A 24,809-nucleotide genomic window follows, 5' to 3' on the forward strand; every position below is an offset into this window, starting at 1 on the left:
TACTGTATTTTAAGTAACCATTCTCTTGCATTTCTAAATAAGCTTTTAATTTTATTATTTTTTAATATAGTGGGAGATTTTGTATAGTCTATACTCATGTTATCATCTCTCTTCCCCATAGGAGAGAAATTAATTTTTTTCTATTTATCCCTTCAAAAATTCAGTTCTGTTGCCAAGCACAGAAAGAAGCTGGATGTTTTCAGATCCTTTCATATGTTTTCTGAGCATATGTGTTCCATTTGAGTAATATATTTAATAAAATCCTTTGCATTGTCAGTTTTAGGCTTGGCTTAACTCATAAGTCAGGAAGGAGAGAATTCTTTGTAGTTTCAGAATCAGTCATTTTTTCCAGTACTTGATCTTCTGGTAAAGATGGGAAAGAAGCTTAGAAAGCAAAACATTCCAGGCCTTCTATTAATCTAGAAAAATATGTTTCTTGGCGTCGCATAATTCACAACTTGCTGGATAAAAAATGGCAAATTGCTGTCCAATTTTGCTGAGGTCTCCTGTTAAAAATTGGAACCATGCGTGCTTGTCTCACAAGTGATGCTGGGCTAGGTTAAATTCTCAAAAATTGACCAAATGACATTTAAAAATAAACTTCAAAATCATAATTTACCCAAGCATTAAACCCCCAAACCGGGCCTTATGTCATTTATTTGTCATTACTTGAATAAAAGTTTCTGCAGGTGCATAGTTTAGGGTCAGCTTTCTTACCGAACAATTCTCCAAATTAAATTTCATAAAGAGAAAACGAAGTTGTTTTTCCCTGCTCTCTTGGTTTGTTTAGGTACTAGTTTGGGTCTGTGGACTTTGTTTTTTCAGAGGCACAGTCCACGTAACAACAGTATTATCTTGTATTAAAAATCTGCAAGTATTTCGGGGCTTTGTAGGTCTTCACAGCAGATTGACTTTTCTGCCTTAATTGCATAAATTACACACAACTGCCTCTGGGATGATCCAAGGTGATCCCATTCACCTTGCAAAGTTGAAGTGGTAGGAATTGGACTGAATTTTCCTGCTTTTGTTCCTTTGATTGCTCAGTGGGTTATATGTTTCTTAGGTTGTTTTCTTTTTTCATGCTGCCTAAAGGAAGAAATTACCTGAGAAACCAAGTAAAAAAATGAAGCAGAACCTATAAATGTTATGCTAATAGAAAAAGATGGAATAATCTCACATTATATTAAAAGAGAAAAACGACCAAAAATCCTTAAGCTATGATGACTGAAAAATATTTTTAAAAACATGGATATCTACCCTCTAGGAGTATAATTGCAATGAAAAAAAAAAAGATAAGTCTCTGTTCTCAGTGATACTGGTTTGGGGCAAAATTGCAAATAATTCACGTATAAACAGATAAAAACTGAACTTGTTATGCAGTGAAAAATTCCAGTAGTAAATGAAAAAAAAACAACAACTCAAGTCACCGCCATTTAATTACACGTGATTGCCAAAGAGCTAATAATCTCTTCTACATGAGGCCGTGAAGCTTTCCTTGTTCAAGAACTTTGCTTTTTTATGATCAGTCTAGATGATGGCACAGAGCCACTGCATCCTTCCTTTCCCCTTTTGTCATACCGTGGCAGCTGGGGTGAACACAAAGTCGTCAGTCTTGCAAAAGAAGATAACACAGAGCAGTTTATGAAAGCACTGTTTCACTCCAGAGATTTATGTTTTGCTGGTGGGTAGAATCGTCTCGCTGTAGATTAAAGCACTTTGGGATCTTTCAGGAAGAAAAGTGCTACCTAAGTTGAGTCATTAATGATGCCAAGGGTACTTTTCTGAAATAATCTTTCCTTAATCCTAGCTTGCAATAAGTGGTCTGTTCTTCCTCGCCCGGGTCTCCATCACGATGTGAACAGGTTCGGCCATTCTGCTCTGCTGCACAACAGGTAAGGACGCAAACAAGCTGCAGTGCATTGGCATTTTTCATACCTCACTACACTTACACACCTGTGTACATTGCTGCCCACCTATATGTGTGCGTGTTGAGATACATATATTCACACTATATACAGAGTTTGTGTGTGTGGGGATGTGTAGGGATGCCGAGACCAGAGGGTTGAGTTTCCATTGCAAATCTGAATTTTTCAGATCTTCACTCGTCATGTCTTCAGTACATGCCTGTCCCTATCAGCCCTTCTTCTGCACTTTGAACTGTCTCAATTCAATTAGCTCTTGAAAAAATCTTTTGAAAAAAATCTCTGTTTTTCATATTTCTGTTCCTTCTGCTTGTATTTAGCCTCACTGGCAAGTTTTGTCTCTGAAATCCTACTTTTCCTTGTGGTGTCTAAACTTGGCTGCATTTTAGTTTACAGAGCGTATCGTGTGGGGACCCAGGGGTTGGACTCGATGATCCTTGTAGGTCATTTCCAACTTGGATATTCTGTAATTCTGTGTGGCTCTTACCTGCCAGTCACATGATATATAGAAATCAGGTGAAACTATAGGTGAGATTTTTAGTGTTAAGGATTATATCACTGTAACAATGTCTGTGCTCTCTGGTGAGTGGCTGCTGCTGTATTTGAGTCTGTGGAACTGAGTTTGAGGGGGTCTTTAGGGACAGGGTATTTCTTAGCAGTGTTTCATTCTAGTTCCTTCACCCTTTGAGGATATTTCTTGTAAATCAGGAATATTATGTAAAGCACAGTGTAAGTTAGGTAGAAAAATTCTGTCAACTTTAAAAGGAATATGTGCTTCTAGATACTCTTGTCTCTGAAAATCTTAGTATCTGTTTCAGCGTACGCTGAATACCAGTTGTCCGTTTGCTCCCATGAAGAACAGTTAAGCCTCTGCACTCTTTTCTGAAGTAGGATGAAAGTACTGTTTAAAAATACTCATTATTCATCCCAAAGTTTCGTTCAGTTGCATCAACTCTTCTACATCAACTCTTCTACACTGTCTTATTAAATATACATTTGCAAACATTGATGCCCAGTTTTTTTGAGGTGGTGTATTTTTGTGGAACTAATGAAATTTGATGTTATGCCTAAAGCAGTTGTGATGCTAGAGAAGTTTTAAAAACAAAAACAACAACAAAAAACACCTCTTTTCTAGCCTCAAAACATTATTTTGTTTTTTTCTTTAGTTGACACAATGGCTCTTTGCTCGGTCGCTAACAGCCAGGAGAATAACTGTGGTTTTGTCGCAGCAGCGTAGCAAGACGTGACAACATCGAATTGTTTTGTCACAGTTCCTGAATGCTGGTTTAATGGTGATACTGTCTCCCCCATGTTGGCCTCCTTTCCTTTCTTGCCACTGTTCTCTACAGGAGAATCCTGCCCTTCTGCAGCATTTTATGTATTGTGTTAATCAGGTGTCACCCAGATTTTTGCCCTAATCTTGGATAGGTTTGACTCTGTCTCAAAAGCCACATACTGAAATTCTCTGGCTTCTCTGTAATAGTGCAACTTGACTGACCTTTTCTTTAGTGCCTTCCTTAAGCAAGATCTATTTATTTGGATTTATGCACGCTGGAAAATAATAAAGCACCTTGCCCACACCCTGAATAAAACTGAGCCGCAGCAGTGCACGGCCTATAAAAACAGGCACAAATTTTTATTTCTTTCCTTGCATTTTGTCTAGTACCATGTATATATTTGGAGGTTTCAATAGCCTCCTCCTGAGTGACATCCTGAAATACACCCCGGAGAGATGCGAAGCCTTCGACAACGAAACAGCTTGCTTGCGAGCGGGCCCTGGCATCCGCTGCGTGTGGGCTGCCACCGTTCCGGGCTGCGTCCCCTGGGAAATGGCGACAGTAGAGCAGAAGCAAAAGGTCTTTGAGGACTGTCCTTCCCGGCCAGGTATGTGTCGCCCTCTTCCCGTTTCCCTTTCCAAAGGCACGTGGGGATATTTCCCTTTCCAAATTCTGTCTTGCGGTAGTTTTGTGCTGTTATGGGAACAAGCTCAAGGTGGGGGGCTATGGTTTTGTTTCTGTACGTGCCCCTGAGAGACCTACCTCTGCCATGGGCATGTTGGCATCTCTCACTCCATATCTTTTCCTACCGTACTGTACTGCCTGTGCTTACTTTCGCATTGCAAACAGACATTATCAGCCAGGAATCGGGCCTGGACCTTTGCTCTGTAGATGGTTGCTTTACGAACTGACCTTGTGAGAGCCAGCAGTTCGCTGACGAGCACCATGGGGCAAGGGAGGGAGGGGGTCTGGGTCCTGCAGTGCTGTCCTGGGCTCTTCAAGGGAGACAGCACGAGGAGGGTTTAAGGAAAGTTGCTTTATTTCGCCTTCTACAGTCTTGTCTGGGTGAGGGCATACAGAAAGAACATTTGTTTTAAGGTCTGATTCCTGCGTTCTCCCATATGATAACTTTTTAACAACTTTTCAACAATTTATCCCACTGCATTCATTGCTCTGAATTGAATTATATGAACCTTGATTCCGTAATAGATTGTAGCCTTTAATTATTTAAAAGAAATTGATGTAAAGGGACATTGCTTTGATGGGCTTTCAATGTACAATAAATTTTCACAAAACACAGGCGATAAGCAATTGGAAAGATGAAGTGGAAAGTTCAAGCTTTGCATGAAAATGCTCCACGTAATTGAAGGCCAGGCTTTCAGCAAAATGGGCCTGCGGTGGGAGATATTCGTTGTCCTTGTGAAATGTCCTCTGGCATCGTTCGCATGTGCATGGACTGAACTCGCGTGCCCCATCTTAGTTCACGCACTTCAATGTCTTGGTGCATTTTCTCGCTGTTTTCTTTTAATGATCCTCGGGCACTAAAAATGAGTGATGGCGCAAATGAATGCGGTTTTCTGTCCGTTCAGTCAAATGAAAGTATCTGATTTGCTAATAAGCTGATAACGGAAAATCTCCAGGCGCTACTGTTTGGTTGTATCTTTTGCTGTATATAATCAAGTTCTTAGAGCTCTGTCAGGAAATGCCTGTTTTTGGTCATGCAGGTTTTTTTCTTTAATAGTTGTAGACAATGAAAAATGTGATCAGATTACAGACTGCTATAGCTGTACAGCAAACACAAACAACTGTCAATGGTGCACTGACCAGTGTATCTCAATGCATAACAACTGCACAGAGGAACAGGTAAACTCTCTCTATTACTTTTGTAGTTTACATGTAGCCTTTGAAATAGCAAATATCCAAATGTTTTCATCCGTCCGTATTATGAATCCTGATGTTTCGTTATTTCCAATGCATGTGTAGCTCTGAACAGCTTACAGAGCTATATTTTCAAATTGGTCCGAGGGCTTTTCGTGGGACTCTCTGCTCGTTCAGTGAGGAGTAGGACTAAGGGCAGGGGAAGAGATGGGTTTCATCATCAGTGTGATGGAAGGTTCATCAAGGCACATAGCCACTTGGGTTTGCTCTTAGAGCCCTACCTAGAAAAAAAATAACCCTTTAATAAAAGCTCTAGTGAGGAAGATGTCCCATGCCAGCCTGGGGGAATATCCTGAACGCATGCTACGGGCTGTCTAGTGTCACAGCTATTGAACATACAGCTTGTCCTTTGGGTTTGAAATGTCAACTGTAGTGTGCGAGTCTTTGAGAGTTACAGACCGACACCGTGTGGATGCGAAAAATCTTCACCTGTGCTGTTTATTTTAGGTTCCTATTACTGCTTATGAGAATTGTCCTAAGGATAACCCTGCCTATTACTGCAGTAAAAGGACAAGTTGTAAAAGCTGTGCCATGGATCAGAACTGCCAGTGGGAACCTAGGAATCAGGAGTGCATCGCTTTACCAGGTAGGTGTTGCTTGGGTTTGTGTAAGAAACTCCAAATTCACCCAGTTGTGTTTTTTTTTTTTTTAAACAAATCCATGATCTTTTAGGGCTAAACTGGAATAAATAATGTTGTTTAATCATACCAATTTTGGTATGAAACTCTATTTCAAGTAAATTTAGAAAGTGTGATGGAATATTTTTCAGCCCCAGTTGTCTGAAGAGAAGTGTGATCATTTGTATAATTATTAGCCTGTATTTCATCTCTCTCTTGATTTGATGAAAGCAGTACTGTTGATATAATAGGCTTCTGTAAGGTATTGGGTTTAATAATGCATGCCATTTAATTTTAGAAACTAGAATTGTGCAAAACCAGAATGGCACATACTGGACGCATTAGGCAAATAACACTTAAGTGCACAAGGAAAATTCTCTTATTAGCGAGTTTCCAGTGGGAGCTCATAGGAGTTGATTATTAGTCCCCTCCACAGTAACTTCTTTTTTCATGGTGACTGGGAAAGAAATGCAGCATCTTCAGTGACTGACATTGGCAGTTAATAAAATGTGGAGAAGGGAGAAAAGCAACACGGACAGGACATATAAATGGGTGTGGAGAAACTTTGCCTCCTAAATCTGTTGGGTCTGGACATGTCCAGGTCTGGTTTCTGCTAGTCTGGGAGAGACTAAATGACGAGGTTTCAGAAGAGCCATGAGAGCGAGAAAAACATCTCTTAATGAGACAGGTGAAGAGCCTGGTGTGTTTAATTTCTCGTAGAAAAGAAGAAGGGGTAAAAAGCCCATCTGAAAAAAACACACTTGAGAGCTTTTCAATCTGTTAGATAAATCTAAAGCAAGACTTTGGAGGTAGACATCAGCACTACAGAAATTCACATGGAAAATATCTGTTGTGCTTCTCGTAAGTGTAGGTATGAGTGGGGGGAAGAAGTACCACAGAGCGTAAGGATTTCTTCTGTAGTGGGCATGGCTGCTGTTAAGATGAAATGGGGATTAATACTGGAAGTTTGTTGCTGAGGACAGAATTAGCACAACCACCCTCTTCTGTTGAAAGGTGTCCTTACAGCTGTGGGTGAACAAATGGCTTTAACCAACAGCAAGATTTGCTTTTCTTCACTGTTTTTTCTGAAATGATTTTACTGTTTGATGTTCAAGTGCTTTGACTACGTGCAGCAGATAACCAAGTGCTAATGTCACACTTCAGCTCCCCTAAGCAGCTTTCTTCTCTGTAGGATTTGTGCGTAGATGGCTCTAAGCATGCCAATGAGTCGTGCTGGTTTTGGATGGGGCTGTAGGCTTTGTTTTAGGTGGAAGAGCTCTGTCACCACTTTGAATGTTGTGAAGGCCACTTGCACCTTGGTTTTACTTCCTTTTTTTTCCCCCCCAGAGAATATCTGTGGAACGAACTGGCATTTGGTTAGCAATTCCTGCTTGAAAATTACAAACGCAAAGGAGAACTACGATCACGCCAAGCTGTCTTGCAGGTCCAATGGTGCTTCGCTGGCTTCTCTCACAACCCAGAAAAAGGTAGAATTTGTTCTAAAGGAGCTGCAGAAGATGCAGTCTTCGGTGAGTGCTTCTCTTTTATGTCCTCTGAGTAATTAAGCTCTGACTGTGGAAGAGACCTTGCTGTGGTATTGTATGCTCTGTGCAGAGCAGACATGCCTCTTAACTGAAAAGGACTGATTTTTCTTTTGAAATTCAACATACCCCATGGGTGTTTCTGAAGAGAAATAGTAGAGAATGTAAATGGGAAAGATAAATACAAACATACACGCTGCCTCAGAGGTATCGCTTTCTGTAATGAAATCACGTGCGCATTTCTCTTGTGGGATACACGACTGCAACAGGAGTGTGAGCGGTTCTCCTGTGACATGTACACAACGTTTTATAAATAAAGGTCCCTTTGGGGACACCAGAGGTGTTTAAAGTAAAGCATTTAAAGTTATTTATTCCGTTCAGGAAAGCACTGTTTAAAATGTCAGCTTCTTACTCTGCAGACCTGCTTGGCTCATTCGGAGTTATTTATGTTTGATTTAGTGGCAGGTGCTTTCCTGTCTGAGCGAGAAGTGAATTGGAATCTGTCCCTCCTCATGCAGCAGTAAAATAAATATTTTTTTTTCCAGTCACTTGCGGAAGAGCAGAGGCATTCAGGGCAGGTTGTGTAGGTGGTGCTAAAGCCCTAGCAAAGAAGGATGCTGCGCAGCTTCGCTGAAAGCCTGCTTTGAGCTGCAAAGCTGCTATGGCTCGACAGCGTGTCAGAGTGCCTCCTCTTGGGTCTCAGGGCTGGCAGTCAGGAAAAGTTTTATTTGGGGAAGAAGTGAGTCTGGAGGCAGGTAGGATTGGTACTTTTCAGAGAAGAACATACTTAAGTACTGAAGAGAAATATTGCTCTTTCAAAACAAGAGTGTTTTCTGCTTTGATCCCCTTTGTGATTTTAAAGTGGCGCTTCAACAATTACAGAGTTTTGGAGGGGATTCATTTTAGCCAATGAAAGGTAAGGGACAATTCACTCAGGGTGGTTTGTTAAACCTTTTGTTAAGACGGAAAGCCAAGCCTGGGATATTGTAAAAGTATGTGGTTCTTAACAGCTCCAGGAACAGTTGAGTGTAGTGTAAATTCCTAAAGACACATGTCAACCTTTCCATAACGGTGCTTGAACCTTTATGCTAAAGGAAACAAAAAAAAAATCACGTACATTTTTTTCTTCTACAGTATCCTTTAAATGTGAGCCCTAGAAATCGAAGTAGACTATTAGCCCTTTTAAGCTGATAGTAGTATTAAGTGCTTGTAAGGGGGGGAAATGCCTTTGCTAAAAGGCCAGCCGACGTCTGGGGCACACGGTGCCATGCTGGGGGAGGCTGTGCCTCGCAGTTCCTCCTTTTTGAAATAAGCTCTGGAGAGATGTTTTGTAAAAAGAGGAAAACGTGTCGGTGTTGGCACGTAGTGCTGTGTAATGTTGCTGTTAGGAGCTGCGGCTCTAAGGCTTAAGAGTGCATGAAATCTGTTTGAAGTAGGTGGCTGTTATATGGCAGCGAGGGAAGATGTAGGGTCTGTGAAGCCTTCCTGGGACAGCTGTGCCACCGAAGCACTTTGCTGGAGAAAAGATTGGAAAAGGAGAATAACATACTGTACCAATACTGGTAAAATGCATCTCCCCAAAATAAACCTGTGCCAAAAAATAAATTGCCAGTGGAAAGAGTTGTGTTAGGGTTTTTTCATACCGAGGTGGTTTTTTGTTTTTGTTTTTTTTGCCAGTGGAGCAATACTCATTTAGATGTGACCTGCTCTCTCTCTTCTTTCCTCCTCCACCCCCGCATATACACCCAAACAAATAGCAGAGCTCTCCTAGCAAGCTGTAGAATAGGTAGACTGTATTATTTAAATTATGTAGGCGACTGCTAGTTTTCTTCCTCTTGTCAAAGTAGCTCCAGATTTTTTTTAAGCATCTAGCCATTTATAGGAGTCACAAACATATAAAGAGCGACTTGCAGTTAATTTCATAGTTAGCTGGTGTGAATGTTTGACCTGTGCTCCTCCTGGTAGAGGTAAGTAGAAATGTAGTTTAAAAAATAAAAAATGGTGTTTCCAGAAGAATTTTTCTCAGTGCCATCTGAATTAAATGCTACAGGGAAACATATTACTGTAATACGTTTTTGCAACACCAAACCTGTCAAAGTTACTTAAGAGCATTATATGGTGATGCTTATTTTCTTTTAATACCAAAGCTAATAAAGCTGCGTATTAAATCTACCATTCTACTTTATTTCTAGTCCAAAATGTTGACTCCATGGGTTGGATTGAGGAAAATCAACGTGTCGTATTGGTGCTGGGAGGACATGTCTCCCTTCACAAACACCCTGCTCCAGTGGCTCCCTGATGAACCAAGTGACGCTGGATTTTGTGGTTATTTAGCTGAGCCTTTCCAGCAGGGACTGAAGGCAGCAACGTGTATCAACGAAGTCAACGGCAGCGTCTGCGAAAGGGCAGGTAACAATAGCTCCAGCTAGTCTGTCTCGTGGTGGGCCGGTTGACTGATAGGTATTTATATTTCCTAAAGAGTAAACAGGATCCCATTCATTATATTTACAGCTGGCTGCTTCGTGACTTTGCCAAAAAAAAAAGTGGTTCTGAAAAAATGTCTCGTGTAGGTATTTCAAACAAAATTGGACGTTTTATAAATAGCTCTACACTTAGAGTGTTAACTCGAAAATGCTTAGAGTACATTAGAGTTTAATTATTTTTCTCTACATTGCATACCTGAATGTGACATTTAGGTTAATTATGGTATGGAGCAATCTACTGTTTAAAAATAAATAAATAAAAGCTACTTTCCAATTGAATTCCCCTTCCTCCCCTGCCGTGCTCCATAGCCAGAGGAGGATTTTATCAAAGTTTGAAATTAATTGGGCAAGACACTTTGGAGATATGAGAACTTTGAAAAAGAAGCTATTTGCTTTTGGGAAATGTCTTCTAGCTTTGTTGGAACCACATATCTTTTTAAAAATGGCTTGGTCTGTTAACTCTACGTTATAGTTGATTACTTCTGAATACCAATTAGTGCCTTTTTAAATCTTAAGAAAGTTGGCTGATCACGTAACATTTGTAAGTGAGCTGCACCACTTTAAATTGTTCTTTGTGGAAGTGCAGGGTGCAGATCATGAATGTGGAATCCTAACTCAACATTTTGTCTTTGTCTTAGAGTATTTTGTTCTGTTTGAAGCTTTGACTTGTTTTTTATGGTCTGAAAACAGTCACTTAAAACTGATGATAAAGCATTGGCTCACACCATAAATTCCTGACTTGGTTTTGCTTTCGGTACTCATTTTATGTGTGTAACCGATCAAATGACTTAAAACACATCCCAGTGTGTTAATTTAAAAAGTGGAGCTTCTCCCGTCAAACGCTGGAATGGGCTGTCCAGGGAGGTGGTGGAGTCCCCATGCCTGGAAGTCTTTTCCAAGTTTCCAAATTCTGTGATTCCCAGCACTTTGGTTGGGAAAATGGCGAAGGACCACATCAACAAACCTACAGAAATATAAAGATCACAGTTATAATACCATTTAACTTGTTTTCTGTCCACCTTAAAAAGCATTAGCACTCATGGGGGACACCTGATAAGAGAAATGATGTTACAGTGCTTAGTGCATTTCCCATATTTGCAAACAAAATGTTTCAAGCCCATGATACTGAACTATATGTCAGTCTGAATAACCTACCCAGGGGCTCGTTACCTGTTTCTTTTTGGGAAAAAGCTGACTCTCGCCCTCCTGCCCGCAGCTAACCACAGCGCCAAGCAGTGCCGCACGCCCTGTGCCCTGCGCACCATGTGCGGGGAGTGCACGAGCGGCAGCTCCGAGTGCATGTGGTGCAGCAACATGAAGCAGTGCGTGGACTCCAACGCCTACGTGGCCTCCTTCCCCTATGGGCAGTGTATGGAGTGGTACACCATGAGCAGCTGTCCGCGTGAGTAATTGCTTCTGCATCTTCTTTCCCGGTACAAAAAAGACAGGGATCTCCTGAAAAGAGGCCAGCGGAGGGCCACAAAGATGATACGGGGCCTGGAGCATCTTCCCTATGAAGAAAGGCTGAGAGACCTGGGTCTGTTCAGCCTGGAAAAGAGAAGACTGAGAGGGGATCTTATCAATGTTTACAAATACCTGAAGTGTGGGAGACAGAGGGATTTGGCCAACCTCTTTTCAGTGGTTTGTGGGGACAGGACAAGGGGCAATGGCCACAAAATGGAGCCCAGGAAGTTCCGCACCAACCCGCGAAAGAACTTCTTCCCGGTGAGGGTGACGGAGCACTGGGACAGGCTGCCCAGGGGGGTTGTGGGGTCTCCTTCTCTGGAGATATTCAAGGCCCGTCTGGATGCCTACCTGGGCAACCTGCTGTAGGGAACCTGCTTTGGCAGGGGGGTTGGACCCGATGATCTCTGGAGGTCCCTTCCAACCCCTACAATTTTGTGATTCTGTGATCTTAGCGGGTGCGCTGAAGTCTTGCGTTTGTAGATGTTTGCTGGCAGAGTTATGCAGATCCATTATCCTGCACAGTTGTATTCAGAGGATTCTTCAAAAATAACAACTCCATGACCCCAAGAGCTTGCAGTGTGCAGCTCAGTCTTGCGGCATTCTCTGTGTCATGTGAAGAGTTAAAGAGAATTGGGTCCTGATTACAGGGACTATCAGTTCAACTAAATGGCAGACAGTCTAGACTTTCAGCTGAGATGATGAAATCTCAACTTTTCTTTTCAGAGGGAGATGTACTTGCTTCATTATTTGAATCCCTAGCCTTCAAATTAAAGCTGCTACATAATTTCATGTGATTAACTTATTCTTGCATATCTTCTGTATCTCTTTTATTCGTATGTTGAGCCATGTTAATTTAATATCAGCTCATCAAATCCAAATTATGGTTTACACGAGTGTTTTACTCTGAAGTTTTGTCAGTGAATATGCCACAGTAGGGATTTCTTATTTTAAATAAATGATTTTTTTTTTCCTCTTTTTTTAGATAGAGGTGAGGAAATTGTAAAAGATTTATGGCACTTTGAATTATTGCTTTCTGTTTTCACACCGGGAGGAAAATAGCCTAGAAATTGAAAACGTGGCTGGGTATTTTTGTTTTATTAATTTATGTTGAATTCTTTAGGAGCCTATGTGTGGGCAGAGGAGGCAGGACAGCCGGGGTTCTCGGGGCAGCAGAGTGTGTGTACTCCACAGGAAGGGTGCTGGGCACTCTGAGTTGCTGTAGTTGCTCCGTGAACTTCTGGAAGCTGCTGAGAATAAGCCTGAATAGAGTGTTGCAAAACAAGTGATGGAGATAATTAGTTTTAAGTGACTCTCGAAGATGAGGGTGTGAACTTCCCATGCTGCCAGAGGTCAAAAGTTGGAGGAAGCATCAGGCAGGAGACGAGTAGGCTGAAATAATGGAAAAAAAAATGTTTTTCTACTACTGTGGTTTTTTGTTTGTTTATTTTTAAAGGCAAATATTGTCAACTTAACAAACAAGATGAAATTCTGCTCCTTGGAACACAGAATCTGCTGGGGGGGCCCTGCTGGGGACGGGGGAGCCCTGCCCACACCCACACCCTGGGACATTACATATTTTTTAAGATATTTGGAAAGGAGTAGAAAAACTTCTGCATATGTACAGAATTTGTTATCCCTGAAATACAATCCCACTTGAGAAAGGAGCCGTGAAAGGGCAGCAGTGCATTTTCCCTGATTGAGTTGATTGCAGATTTGCATGTGGCCCTCTGAGCACCCTAAGTTGTGTTCTCTATTTCTACTCTGTGCTTTCTGGTTTGGATAAAGACTTGAAATTGTAATGTGTGATATTAAAATACGTGGTAAAAAGATACTCAGAGCAAGTAAACCAACTTTTTTTTAGTCTTTGCTTCTGGATAACTCATTTATAGTCTGGCCCATTGTGGAACAAGCAGAGATGTTTTGTAGGTGGGAACGTTCAGCTCTGTTTTTTCGGGGTTGTATTGGTTGGAAAAACCTTACGTATGTATTGCATTGTTTCGTAAGTCACTGGTTGGTTCAGTCTTTGTAGTTATCTTAGATTCTAGAATAAATATGCTGATAGAAATGAACAGATATACTTCTTGCTGTGAGTATCTGAAAAAATATTTACAGACTTTGGGGAGAGAAATAGTTTAGGTCACAAAAGATATGCAAATCGTTCTGCTTTCACTGTTTCCTGTTTTTGAAGACGGTGACTTATGTCACCATTTGTTTTTTACAGCTGAGAACTGTTCAGGCTACTGCACGTGTGCTCACTGTTTGGAGCAGCCGGGCTGTGGGTGGTGTACCGACCCCAGCAACACCGGCAAGGGCAAGTGCATCGAAGGCTCCTATCGAGGGCCTGTCAAGATGCCAACCCCATCTGCCACAGGGAAACACAGCTTGGAGCCTGTCCTTAATGTCAGCATGTGTCCTGCGGAGAACAAGTACAATTGGTCCTTTATTCAGTGTCCAGGTAAGTGAGTAAGTTTTAACTGGTCAAACGTTTCAGTGGTAGCAAAAGTTAAATGCAAGGTAAGCGACTTCATAAGATGGTAGCGATATTTGTGTTCCCACATGGGGGGAGAAAAAGAGCTTGGAAGACACATGAGAAATAACACGTTTTGAGATGCAAGGAGTTGTAAGGTAAAGTAAGCTCTAGAGATTTGCTTTGTGAAGATTTAGCTGTGTTTTTTTCCCTAATCCATGCATTATTCTAGTGAGATTTTTTCTTTCTTCAAACCTTAATTGAGATTTTTAACTTCTATTTACCTACTTGCTTTTGGGGTTCTTAAAAAGAAAACTGTTCCTTCCCTGAACGTTGAATAACTCCTAGTAATGCTTAGGGAGATGCTGAAATAAAATATTTGACACTAAATATATAGAATTAAAATTACTCAACTGCTACTAAAACCTCTCCTTCCTGTTCCTCCTTGTATATCTATCCCACCTGCTGTTTCCAGTCCAGTCTGTCCAATATTCACGTAGTTGTTTGGAGTTCAGTTTACTGTGTGTTGCTTTAAATTTCAAGTTTTCTGTGCACGCTTCTCTTTGATTTCACGTATCTGTAGCAAGACTGCAAGAGCCTCTTTGGAAGTTGTGTGAAGTGGTTTCAGTCAGCCTCTCTGGAGCGCAGAGGTGCTATGTGACATGCTGTATTTGAGCACAAATACTCATCCTTCTCTGTTTTCTTCAGCCTGCCAGTGTAATGGGCACAGTAAGTGTGTAAATGAAAGCATCTGTGAGAAGTGTGAAAATCTGACAACTGGCAAGCACTGTGAAACTTGCATCTCTGGCTACTACGGCGATCCTACTAACGGAGGAACGTGTCAGCGTAAGTGATGCCTTAAGTCTTCCCGTCCTGGAGTCTTTGATGTTTGGTTTTTTGCTCTTCACTCATTCCTCTACTGTCTTAACTGAAATTATAGCCTGATAATACATTTTTTCTTTCCTGCGAGCAAGGCACAATCCTTGCTTCTTCAAATCAAAGATACCGAAATTGCTTGATGAAATTCTTTGACTTGCGCTGCGCAAGATTAAGATGATTTTTACCCTCCTTTGTGTAAGCTTCAAATGACCACACTGAGAAATGGGTTAGCTTTAGTGTTTGCCAGTCCTGTTTTGAAAAGGAACAGTGTTAATCCCAACGTCTTGGACAAATTTCTGCTTATCTAATTTCTGCATTCTATTGCATTTGGTTAATGTCTTGTGCATTTATTATTATAGATGTCTGCTTCATAAAAGGATTGCCATATTTCACTGAGGGGTTGGCTGGGTTTCAGTTGCGGATTAGGTGATCCCTTGTAAAATTGAATTTTAAGTTTGCAAAGAGCTTTTGGTCTCTTTGACACAAAGTACTTTTTTGATTGTGTAACATCCAGTTAACAAAACAGAAAGAATTCTTTCTTGAAGGACCCATGAAGTTCTCTTTGGTAATAAGGAGAAATAAACGTCACATTTGGAGTTTTGTCATTGAACCTTGCAATATTGTTCAGAATTGCTGCAAGTTTTGTAGCATTGTCGCATGGAGACACCAGTTTGAAACCAGCATCCAGCTGTGACAGGTGATAAGCAGGTGTAAGGGAAGATGGTTCTTGCTCCAAAGAGCTTTAATTGAATACAGTTAGGTGGAGTGATTGTAATTGGACACAGCGATGGGAAAGGTAGAACAGAAATAACATTGTGTGGTGTGAGAGTAGTAACAGTGCTTCTGTGACATGAGCACGGGTGGTTTGTATGCATCCTGGAAGAATAAATTAAGGTCATTAATAAAGAGACGTTGAAGACTTTGAGTTGCTCCTTCCAAGTATGGAGGCGATCCAGGAAAAAAATATTTGGAAATTCATCTAATGTTTAGTGCGAGTAGCATTGGCCTTTGGTTCAAGGTGGGAGTCAGCAGCTGGAGCACGCGTGCAAGAAGCAGGTGACGTTTGAGGCTATGAGGAAGAGCCCCTCAGTGCACTGATTCAGGAAGGGTATGAAAAGATGAGAGACTCGCAATATTGTTTGCCTGGCTGTGCTCTGAATGAGTAGCAGTGGGGCAAGGGTGCCCTGCGTAGAGAAAAGGTGTTGGAGTAGCTGGGGTATGAATTTATGACAGCACAATGACACTGCTACAAAGGAAAAGGTGCATCTTTGACACTTTATTTCAGAACATTATCTGCAAGATTAAATACTGCTGATATTCTTAAACTCATTTTGCATGAAGATAATTTGAAGTGCGGGAATGAATACATTGAGACGGAGTTGGCATGAGAAAATATAAAATCCTACTCTGAGCATTCAGGTTTAATCACTGGATCACAATGTGCCTTTTTGATATTTGTTGCTTTTCTATGCGTGTGGAAATTCAAGAGTAAGTTACTTTGGACTCTTTCATATGAGGATTGTCCAAAAATAGTTTGTTGTTGAGATAACGAATGATAGACTAAAGTCATCCAGATGCCTGAAAAAGAAATTAGAAAATGTGTTGAGAGACTGTGGAACAGCATTCGTTCTCTATCTGATGAAACTAGTAGCTCATGTCAAAAGTGCTTTGCTCTCAAGTGCTTTGGGCCCAGGTTTTTAATTTGTTGTGATTTAATGCTATTTACTGGGATGGCTGAAGAACGAGGGAGGCAGGAAGTTGGGCAGAAAGACTGACATGGATCGGAAGAGGGAAATCAAGAGGAAATCATCCTATCTGATGCAGCCGAAGTGACGGCTGGCGATGGGTAATTTCTTTGCTCCGTGAAAAGGATTCCAGAGGGAAATGCTTCAGATGAGGATCAGCTGATGGGCAGCAGAGCAAACTCCTGCTTTCTCTCTCCTCAAAGCTGTGGTCTCTCCTTCCTTTCCCATCAGTGATGTGCTGATCCCGCTCTTCTTGGGCGTTTATGTGCAGTGTTGTGTGCTGCTCTGGTTGAGAGCCCGTGGTCATATCTGTGCTGCAGACAGCTGTTGGTGCACTCCATCCCGACGTACAAGCATCTGTGCTTTTGCACGCTTTGAGTCCTTGTTCTTGGCTGTGCAGATCTGCAGCGCCAACCCAATGGCCCCAGCAACACGGGGATCATAAATATCCTCAAAATAAATATTCCAGACTGCTGTATGGGGATGTTTGGTATTTCCAGCTCTGATGAGATGTTAGGAGGTTGAGCAGCCATATAGGGACAGCAGTAGCCTTTCAAACAGGCAAGGCTGAGCAGAGCTGGAAGGGGTGTTGATACTCTTGAAAAGCCCAGGAGGAGAAGGAAGGACAGACTGGATGCAATAAGATGCCTTTTCCTGCCGCTCTGTGCCACCGGGGCAGGTGAACTTTGCTGTATCGCTTGTACTTAAGAGTTTTTAACAAACTGCAGTCACCTCTGGAAGAATTGTTTGCGTATCATCACAGGCATTGGTGTTTGTGGAGCCGGGCAGATAACAGCTAAATGGCAGGTAAATCGCTGCTCAGCAGCTGCTTTTAGGAAGTGCCCGACGCCGAGCAGTGTTAATCAGGAAGGGCAGGAAATGCAGCACATCAAATGTAAAAATAGCTGCAAGGTGCTTTCTCCGCATTCAGGATTTTTTTTGAATTTTCTGATTAAAGTTCCCCGCGAAAATATGCTAGCAGTAGATAAGGGAGTTATTTGCAAGAGAACGGAAGGCGCTGTTCTGCCTGGAATCAGATCGCTGCTGTGGCAGCGCTGCTCAACGCCCCCGCGGGTCGCTCGCTGGTGGCACGGGGCTGCCTCGTCCCCCGGGCTGCCTGGAGGACAGCTGAAGCACTCGGCGTGGAAGCGTGGCGCCAGGCAGGTGGGTGCTGCCCTCGGGGTGCTGGCCCAGCACAAATGCAGGAGGAGGAGACGTGGTCCTCTTCGCCGTCTCTGCAAGTCCGTGACCCGTGGTTTGTGAAGAAGGTGGAAGGGGACTCGCTGCGGGGTGGTTCTGCTTCATCGTTCGGGTTCTTTCCATGAGTCCCAGTCAAAAAGCCATTTCCAGTTATCGTGGCTTTCTGCTCTAGCATCAGATTCTGGGGGGAAGCTTTTAGACTCCAGTGAGGGTTTTTAGTATGTTTTGTTAATAGTTTCTTTCCAACCTCCATAGCCATGAGGACATTTCTCTTCTCTGTACATGTTCCACTCCTTCAGCGAATGATCTCCAGTAATGGGGCTCATAGGAACATGGGTAAATAAGGTCGTTGCTTTAAATAGAGATGTTTGAGTGCTAAATCTTCTCAATAAACAAGTGGCTAAAGAGCAGAGTGAGGAAGGTCCAAGCGTTAATGCTCTAGATACAGTGATCTTCATCTAAACAACATGAAACTTGAAATTTTTCCTTATCTTTGCGTGCATTCATGTTGAACATTCAAACAAATTTCTGCTTATGTTTTTCAAAGCAGAAGGAAGTACAAGGCATGCTCAATAGTATTAAGAATTAGTTTTTTAGTGCCGCTAATGAGAAGCATGTTTGGTTCACAGAATACAATTATTTTGTCAAATCTCCGTTCCATCTACTTGTTTCCACAATAGCCCTTTATGCTTCTTCATCCTTTGTTCCGTGTTGCTGCTAGGAAACCACTCATCCACATCTGAGAAGCACAATTAAGCATCTCTGATACAACAGAGCTCCCGTTACATGCCAATACAAAGAAGGCATCAAAAGGATTCATAAAATAAGGTCCAAGGTGGGCAAGAATATTCAGGATGGGGAATATTCTGGCACATACCTTGAAATAGTTTAAAACCAAGAAAGGGTAGGTTAAGATTAGATATTAGGAAGAAGTTCTTTGCTATGAGGATGGTGAAGCCCTGGCCCAGGCTGCCCCGAGGAGCTGTGGCTGCCCCACAGAAGAAGAGGTCCCTTCCAACCCCTACAATTCTGTGATTCTGTGACTCTTTCCCTTTTCACGTTGCGTGCTCTGCCATGCCCAGCTCCAGATGAACGCATCTTCCAGATCGTTGGCAGAACAGCTCCTGAAAGGCACCTACTGCCTGGAAGTTCTTCCATCCATTATTCTAATTAGAGTCAAGATTACCTCAAAGACAACTTTGTCTCGTTTCGTTTTTGTATGTGCCTCCACTACTTCCTCATGCGTAAAGGTCTCGAAGCATGGCAGCATTAGCATTTTAATTTGAATCAGGAGCACTCTTTTGAAGCAAATCTCCCGTACGCCCCCATTGCCACACTTGGGGTCATATCTCAAGCAGTTGCACAGTACATGGAGCTGGTCTGTTCTGGGCATGCCACAAACCTACTGATGTCTGATTTGCTTTACCCACGACCGGGGGGCATCCAGCTTGTGAGACCAGGCTAAATCTGTTTCTAAAGTGCACTGGGGCACTCACAAAGTGCGTTCAGCATGGACATCGTGTTCTCAGCGCCAAAGGTTTTACACTGCAGATGCACTTCCTTTGATGACAGTACTTTCTCAAAGGCCTATTTATTTCTAGAAACAGCCCTAAAGGCACCAGGAGCTTTGCTTGACTTACAAAAAACAGTGATCACAGTTTTCTCTCAAGAGTTTTGAGTTTGAGTGAAATGTGCTAGCAAGCCCAAAATTATTCCAAATATTATCTTTTCCTTACCAGTTACGATATCCCTAGTGCTATCTAGCAACACGAGAGGAAGGTAGATTTTTGACTCTAAAAAAAAAGCCCATTTGGATCGTGATTTCATACAAAACATTAGTCCTGCAACCTGCACTCCATCCGTGTTGACACACGCTTCTATTTTTAGCAGCCCTTAGTATCACAAAGAAACCAGAGTACCAGAAGAGTTTCCGTGTACGCTTTTATTGCTGATGTATCGCAGTTTGGCATCTAAAGGACTTAATTGCTTTCAAATCTGTTTCTCGTGCTTCGTTCAACATTGCATCCTTTTTTCTCCCCTCTGCTCAACAGCTTGCAAGTGCAACGGCCATGCCTCTGTCTGCAACACAAACACGGGGAAATGTTTCTGCACTACCAAGGGAATAAAAGGAGACGAGTGTCAACTGTGAGTTCCTTTCACTTTGTTGGTTGAAATCAAAAGGCCACGCACATACTGGCGTGGAACCCCTTACATTTTTTAATGACTGTATTTATGATGTCTCTGCTCATCTCTTCCTGCTGACAGTTGACTAACTTCATTGACTGTGCAGCCAGCCATGCTTCCCCTGGGGGGAGAACATAAACAAAACGATTTCCCGAAGGTTTCTATTTTAAGAACGTTTCAACTGTCATGCAGGATGGATGGGGTGAAAAATAATGCCCTGCCCCCCAAACTATGCACACCATTTTGTTTTAAGCCTTTTCTTTATCCTAGTTACTTTTTAATTGGTAGATTTTCAGTCTCTGTTCTGGGGGAATATAAATATATCCGAAACAAGACTTCGACATTCAAGCATTTTAATGGAGCTATTTCAGAGCAACAAATTTGCTGGAGGTTTCTCTGTAACATAACAGAAATGCTTTTACTGTCATGTTAGTGGAAATAATTTCATTTTAAATAATTTCATTGCCAGGTTTATTTTTGAAGCGTTACTCACATGAGTAAATGTTTATAGGACTAGATCCTAAAATGGACATACATGTAAATGGAAACTTTAGGTTTTGACTGTAGCAATCCAATTCCATCCATTGTGAAGAACTGTTAAATACCTTCCAAGTGGATGCAAAAGTTAATTTCCATAATTTTGTATTTTATTTTAATGGCATTATAGTTTGCTTTGCAGGAATCTTGGAGATTTATGTAATTTCTTAAAAAACTCAGTACAGCTCAGACCTACATCTTTTATTTTTAGTTGTGTACTGTATTGGAACAGGTGATGGTTTATGAATTTTAGTGGCTGGGAATAAATAGATCTGAAAAAAAATAATTAAAAATATTTATTTTCTTTAGGTGTGAAGTTGAAAACAGATATCAGGGAAATCCGCTTAAAGGAACATGTTACTGTGAGTATAGCTGGGATTTTGTTTGTAGATAACAAATGCATGACGTTGGAAATATATTTAAAATTCAGTTGCCTCAGATCAGTTTAAAATGGAAGGGATTAAGGATAGGACTAGAAAATACTTTTTGAAAACTTCAACTTTCACTAAAGCATTGTTTAAAGAAAACCAGTGTACTCTTCTTGATACAGTCTTTGTCGCAATTGGAACTTTCAGAACAAAATTTTTGATTTTTTTTTTTTTTCCCCCGCATGACCTTGAAATGAAATCTGGTTTTCTGGAAAATACTTTGCAATATATACCTAAGTAAGTAAAAATCAAGGCATGTTTTTAGATTTTTTTGCTAGTGTGAAATACTACGTTTTTTATTTTTAATTTTAAATTTTGTTCCGTGTTGGGTAAGGCTTCAAAATCGCCATGTTTCCTCTGAAATGAACAGTTGGATTCCTGTGCAACTCAAAGATACATTGCCAAGATTCAGAGTACTTAATGGAAACTCTCCAGCTTCTATTTGCAAATACTAGCAATCAGCACACTGGCAAGCATGGACAGATATAATCTTAAATTACATAAAGGAACAAGTCTCCAGTAGTATTTTTGTGAAACGCAGAAATTGGCAACATGCTCTATTTAACAAATTTCAAGTCTGCTTGCGTAGCGAAGCAAGGACACTGATGACATCTCGTGATAATCTATTTGCAAGGGTGACCCACCTCATTGGTGCTAATAGCACTGCTGGTAAAGTGGACAAAAAGAGGAAAAAGAAATTTACAACTCTCACAAGAACAACCTTGTGCTGTACAATTTCAGTCTCATTTGATTTTCTTCTGTGGAAATTTCTCTTAGTGCTTCATAAAAGTTGTAGGTATACATCAGAGGCTTGTCTAGCCCATGTCTACCCAGCAAGGGAGGGCATTAAGAGAAAAATAATACCTGCTGTATAGCTTCATATTTATTATTGCTTGGAATATCTCTGCATGGCTTTGGGACTGTGTACAGGTCAGAACACTGTGTTTTAAGAAAAGGGTATTGAAATGTAAGGATACTGATGTATCCCCAAAGCTGGTTGTGCACCGTCAGTTACCAGAGATGATACCCAAAACCTAATCAGACATGAGCAGCAGGGCACACTGGCGGACCAAACAGTGGTCCTGCCATGCCAGGGCATGATGTGATGGAGAGCAGGATGGCAGCTGGGTCCTGACCAAGCAGCTGCTCCGTAGACATCCTCCCTGTATACTCCACTGGTGTACAGAAACTTAGCAGGTGTGGAACTTAATCCCCTTCTAAATGGGGATTATACGGACTATTTTATTTTACTAATATTTCATAACAATGTGGAGGTACTGCAGTATGAAAAACGGAAATGTCTTGGCATGTTTTTTTCAATATATGTGTATGAACAGTCATTCAGATTAGGACTGGAGGCTCTTGTCTGAAAAAGGTAAGCTCCTTCCAGTTGAGCCCTCTAGGCTTAGCTTCAAAAGGATGAGTGTGTCCCTTTTGTGTGGGATCGTGCATAGGTTGGACTCATTCATAGCAGCGTAGCGACTCCTAGTTGTGCTCAAGGAGTGCTGTACTGTAATGCTTTGCCTTGCTTTGCAGAAGTTTGTCCTGCTCCAAGACGTGGGGTGACTCTCTCTATGCATTCCTTTCAGATACTCTTCTCATTGACTATCAGTTCACCTTCAGCCTTTCTCAAGAGGATGATCGCTATTACACAGCAATCAACTTTGTAGCAACACCTGAAGAGGTAAATTCTCTACTTTCTCTTTAAACATCACCCTTTGGATTTATGTTTGTCTTTTCCTGGCCACGGACAGGATGAGTTTTACAGTGTGGTGAGTCTCCAGAGGTGGTCTTTTAATGTGGCATGTGTGTCCAGTTCCACAAAGCAACAAGATATTTTTCATCTTTGCTTGGCCATGCAGTTTCAAATATCCACAGTAAAATTTCATAGGAACCACAGCTGATTTTTTTTTTACAGTTGTTTAAACAACTACTGAGCAATTCTAGTTTTGATTGCTGTTCAACACATACCTCGTGTATCTGTTCTTCTTGTTTTATGCACATGACTTGTTTTGTTCTTTATTATGCTTTCCTTGGGGAGGAGAATACTGCTTTGAGAAAATGGAAATAGTTTTCTAGGCTGTCATTTGCTTAATGTGATGATGCTTGATGTATTTGCTTCACGTAAATAACAAATTCCAAGATTTTTTTGTCAGTGAAGGTTTGCTAGAAAACAGTACAGTAAAATTGCTTATCGTAAAATTATTTTTTATTCGTTTTTTTCCCCCTAGCAAAACAGAGACCTCGACATGTTTATCAATGCATCTAAAAATTTCAACCTCAATATTACTTGGTCAACAAGTTTTGCAGGTAAAATTAGCATGATCTAAGTTGCTTGGTACCTTGCTTCAGTTATCAGTTTTTGACAAACAATTTTAATTGAGGAAACGTCTGTCATTACCTATGAACTTGCTATATAATGCTCTTTAATGCTAGGCTTGGGGGCAGAAGTAAAATGTTAAAAAGAACTATGTTTTTCCATCTTAATGGTGTATTTTGGAAACAGTGGAGGAGCTAATTTAATTTTTAGGAACGTGATATTTTGGCATACAGTGATTTTGATAGTGCAGTGCAGCTTAACACTGTTATGTTCAGATGAATGGTTAATTTTATAGCATTATTATTCTGGATGGTTGGCTCTTTTTATTTGTCACTTAAAATATGCATTGAAACATCTTTTCTTGTTACTTCTTAACATTTGAAAACAGCTGGCACGCAGGCTGGGGAGGAAATTCCAGTTGTTTCAAGAACTAATATAAAAGAATACAAGGACAGTTTCTCCAATGAGAAATTTGATTTCCGCAACAATCCAAACATCACTTTCTTTGTTTACGTCAGCAATTTCACCTGGCCAATAAAAATACAGGTAGGAGTTCTTCACACGCGTACAATTCTTTAAAAGTATGTTGTTTCTCTTGAGCAATGTGGCAATTTCAGTGATCTGTTTGTTCTCCAAACTGTGAGAATTCAAGTTGTGTTTTTGCAGTGGAAAATTTCACTAACCTTGCATATTCAAAAGTAATTGTGCAGGCGTAACAGTGCGGGGAATATTCAGCTGATAAGGGGACAGTGGAAGGTCCTACTGTTCCAAAATAAGGAGGATGGCTAAGAAAAACAAGACAAGCACTTGCAAAATGAGTAAAACCAAAACGTCACGGGCCCTCTAGTCACAAGAGAAGAAGGAAAAAAAAAAAGGAAAAGGAGAAATTAATGGTTGGTCAAATAAAATTGTACCTATATGGTATAGTAGTAAATGTGGAGTAGTTTGTGAACCTGTAGTAGTCTGCCAATGAGGGTACAGGGGAGGAATTAAGCGTCAGATAATAGGGAATATAAGGTTATGACATACTTTTGCTGTGCGCTCCTGCTTGCATGATGCCCACCGTTGCAATCACAAATAAAAGAGCTACTTCACTGAGATCCTTGCCTGAGCCTGTGTTATTGGCTGCAGATCGTTTCTCACAAAATGGAACCAGCTCTCAGTGTAATCCTTCAGCAGGGAAAGGGTTTCGGTGTTCCTGATTCAGAGCACAAAGGTGTTGCTGTCTGACATTACTCAACCCAGTGGATCTGAAAACGTGCTGTGAAGTCAAGTGGGATGCCTGATTATTAATTGGGCTATGTTCTTAATCAGGGCTTTTGCTTTAAAGGTGTACATCTTGATGCTGAGGAAAGCAACAAAGACAGCCAAAAAACAAGCCCAGAATGAGAATACCCAAATGTTCTCAGTTTCTATTTTTAACATCTTGTTCTTTAAAGGCACAGCTGGAGGGCCATCCCTCTTTCTCCTTGTGCTGCCAAAGACCCGTGGTACCTGCAGAATAAGATCAAGTTCATTCTTTCCCTTAATTCGGTGCAGTCAGTTAACACACACGTTGCCTCCGGTGTCAGACTGTCTGATGATAATGCTAATGCTGCAGAAGCAGTGGATGAAGCTTGGTGGATCATGAAAACACTCATAGATCACAGACTGCAATCACAGACTCTGCAACTGCTGCTGCAGCTAGTAATTCAGAGCAGCCTTGGGCACCTTCTTGCTCTGGGCTAATCCAAGTATCAACGCACGGTGTACTCAGAGTGATACAGGGTCCTTTTGAAGGGTAAAGCAACTACTGGGTCTGGAA

At 41.3% G+C, this 24,809-nt stretch overlaps 1 protein-coding gene across 2 annotated transcripts in view; it reads left to right on the forward strand.

Moving 5' to 3' along the window:
* The window catches only part of ATRN (attractin), a 144,803-nt gene that overhangs the window by 57,665 nt on the left and 62,329 nt on the right, over window positions 1-24,809 (forward strand). For both annotated transcript variants that reach the window (XM_035547379.1, XM_050710518.1), the window contains exons 11-24: window positions 1,808-1,892; window positions 3,586-3,806; window positions 4,941-5,062; window positions 5,585-5,723; window positions 7,102-7,283; window positions 9,488-9,704; window positions 10,995-11,180; window positions 13,467-13,700; window positions 14,421-14,558; window positions 19,588-19,681; window positions 20,567-20,619; window positions 22,275-22,369; window positions 22,917-22,995; window positions 23,394-23,551. In XM_035547379.1, coding sequence (XP_035403272.1) covers window positions 1,808-1,892; window positions 3,586-3,806; window positions 4,941-5,062; window positions 5,585-5,723; window positions 7,102-7,283; window positions 9,488-9,704; window positions 10,995-11,180; window positions 13,467-13,700; window positions 14,421-14,558; window positions 19,588-19,681; window positions 20,567-20,619; window positions 22,275-22,369; window positions 22,917-22,995; window positions 23,394-23,551 — 2,003 coding nt within the window. The remainder of the gene's footprint in view (window positions 1-1,807; window positions 1,893-3,585; window positions 3,807-4,940; window positions 5,063-5,584; window positions 5,724-7,101; window positions 7,284-9,487; window positions 9,705-10,994; window positions 11,181-13,466; window positions 13,701-14,420; window positions 14,559-19,587; window positions 19,682-20,566; window positions 20,620-22,274; window positions 22,370-22,916; window positions 22,996-23,393; window positions 23,552-24,809) is intronic.

This window comes from Cygnus atratus, chromosome 4, assembly GCF_013377495.2.
Source record: "Cygnus atratus isolate AKBS03 ecotype Queensland, Australia chromosome 4, CAtr_DNAZoo_HiC_assembly, whole genome shotgun sequence".
Classification (NCBI taxonomy): domain Eukaryota; kingdom Metazoa; phylum Chordata; class Aves; order Anseriformes; family Anatidae; genus Cygnus; species Cygnus atratus.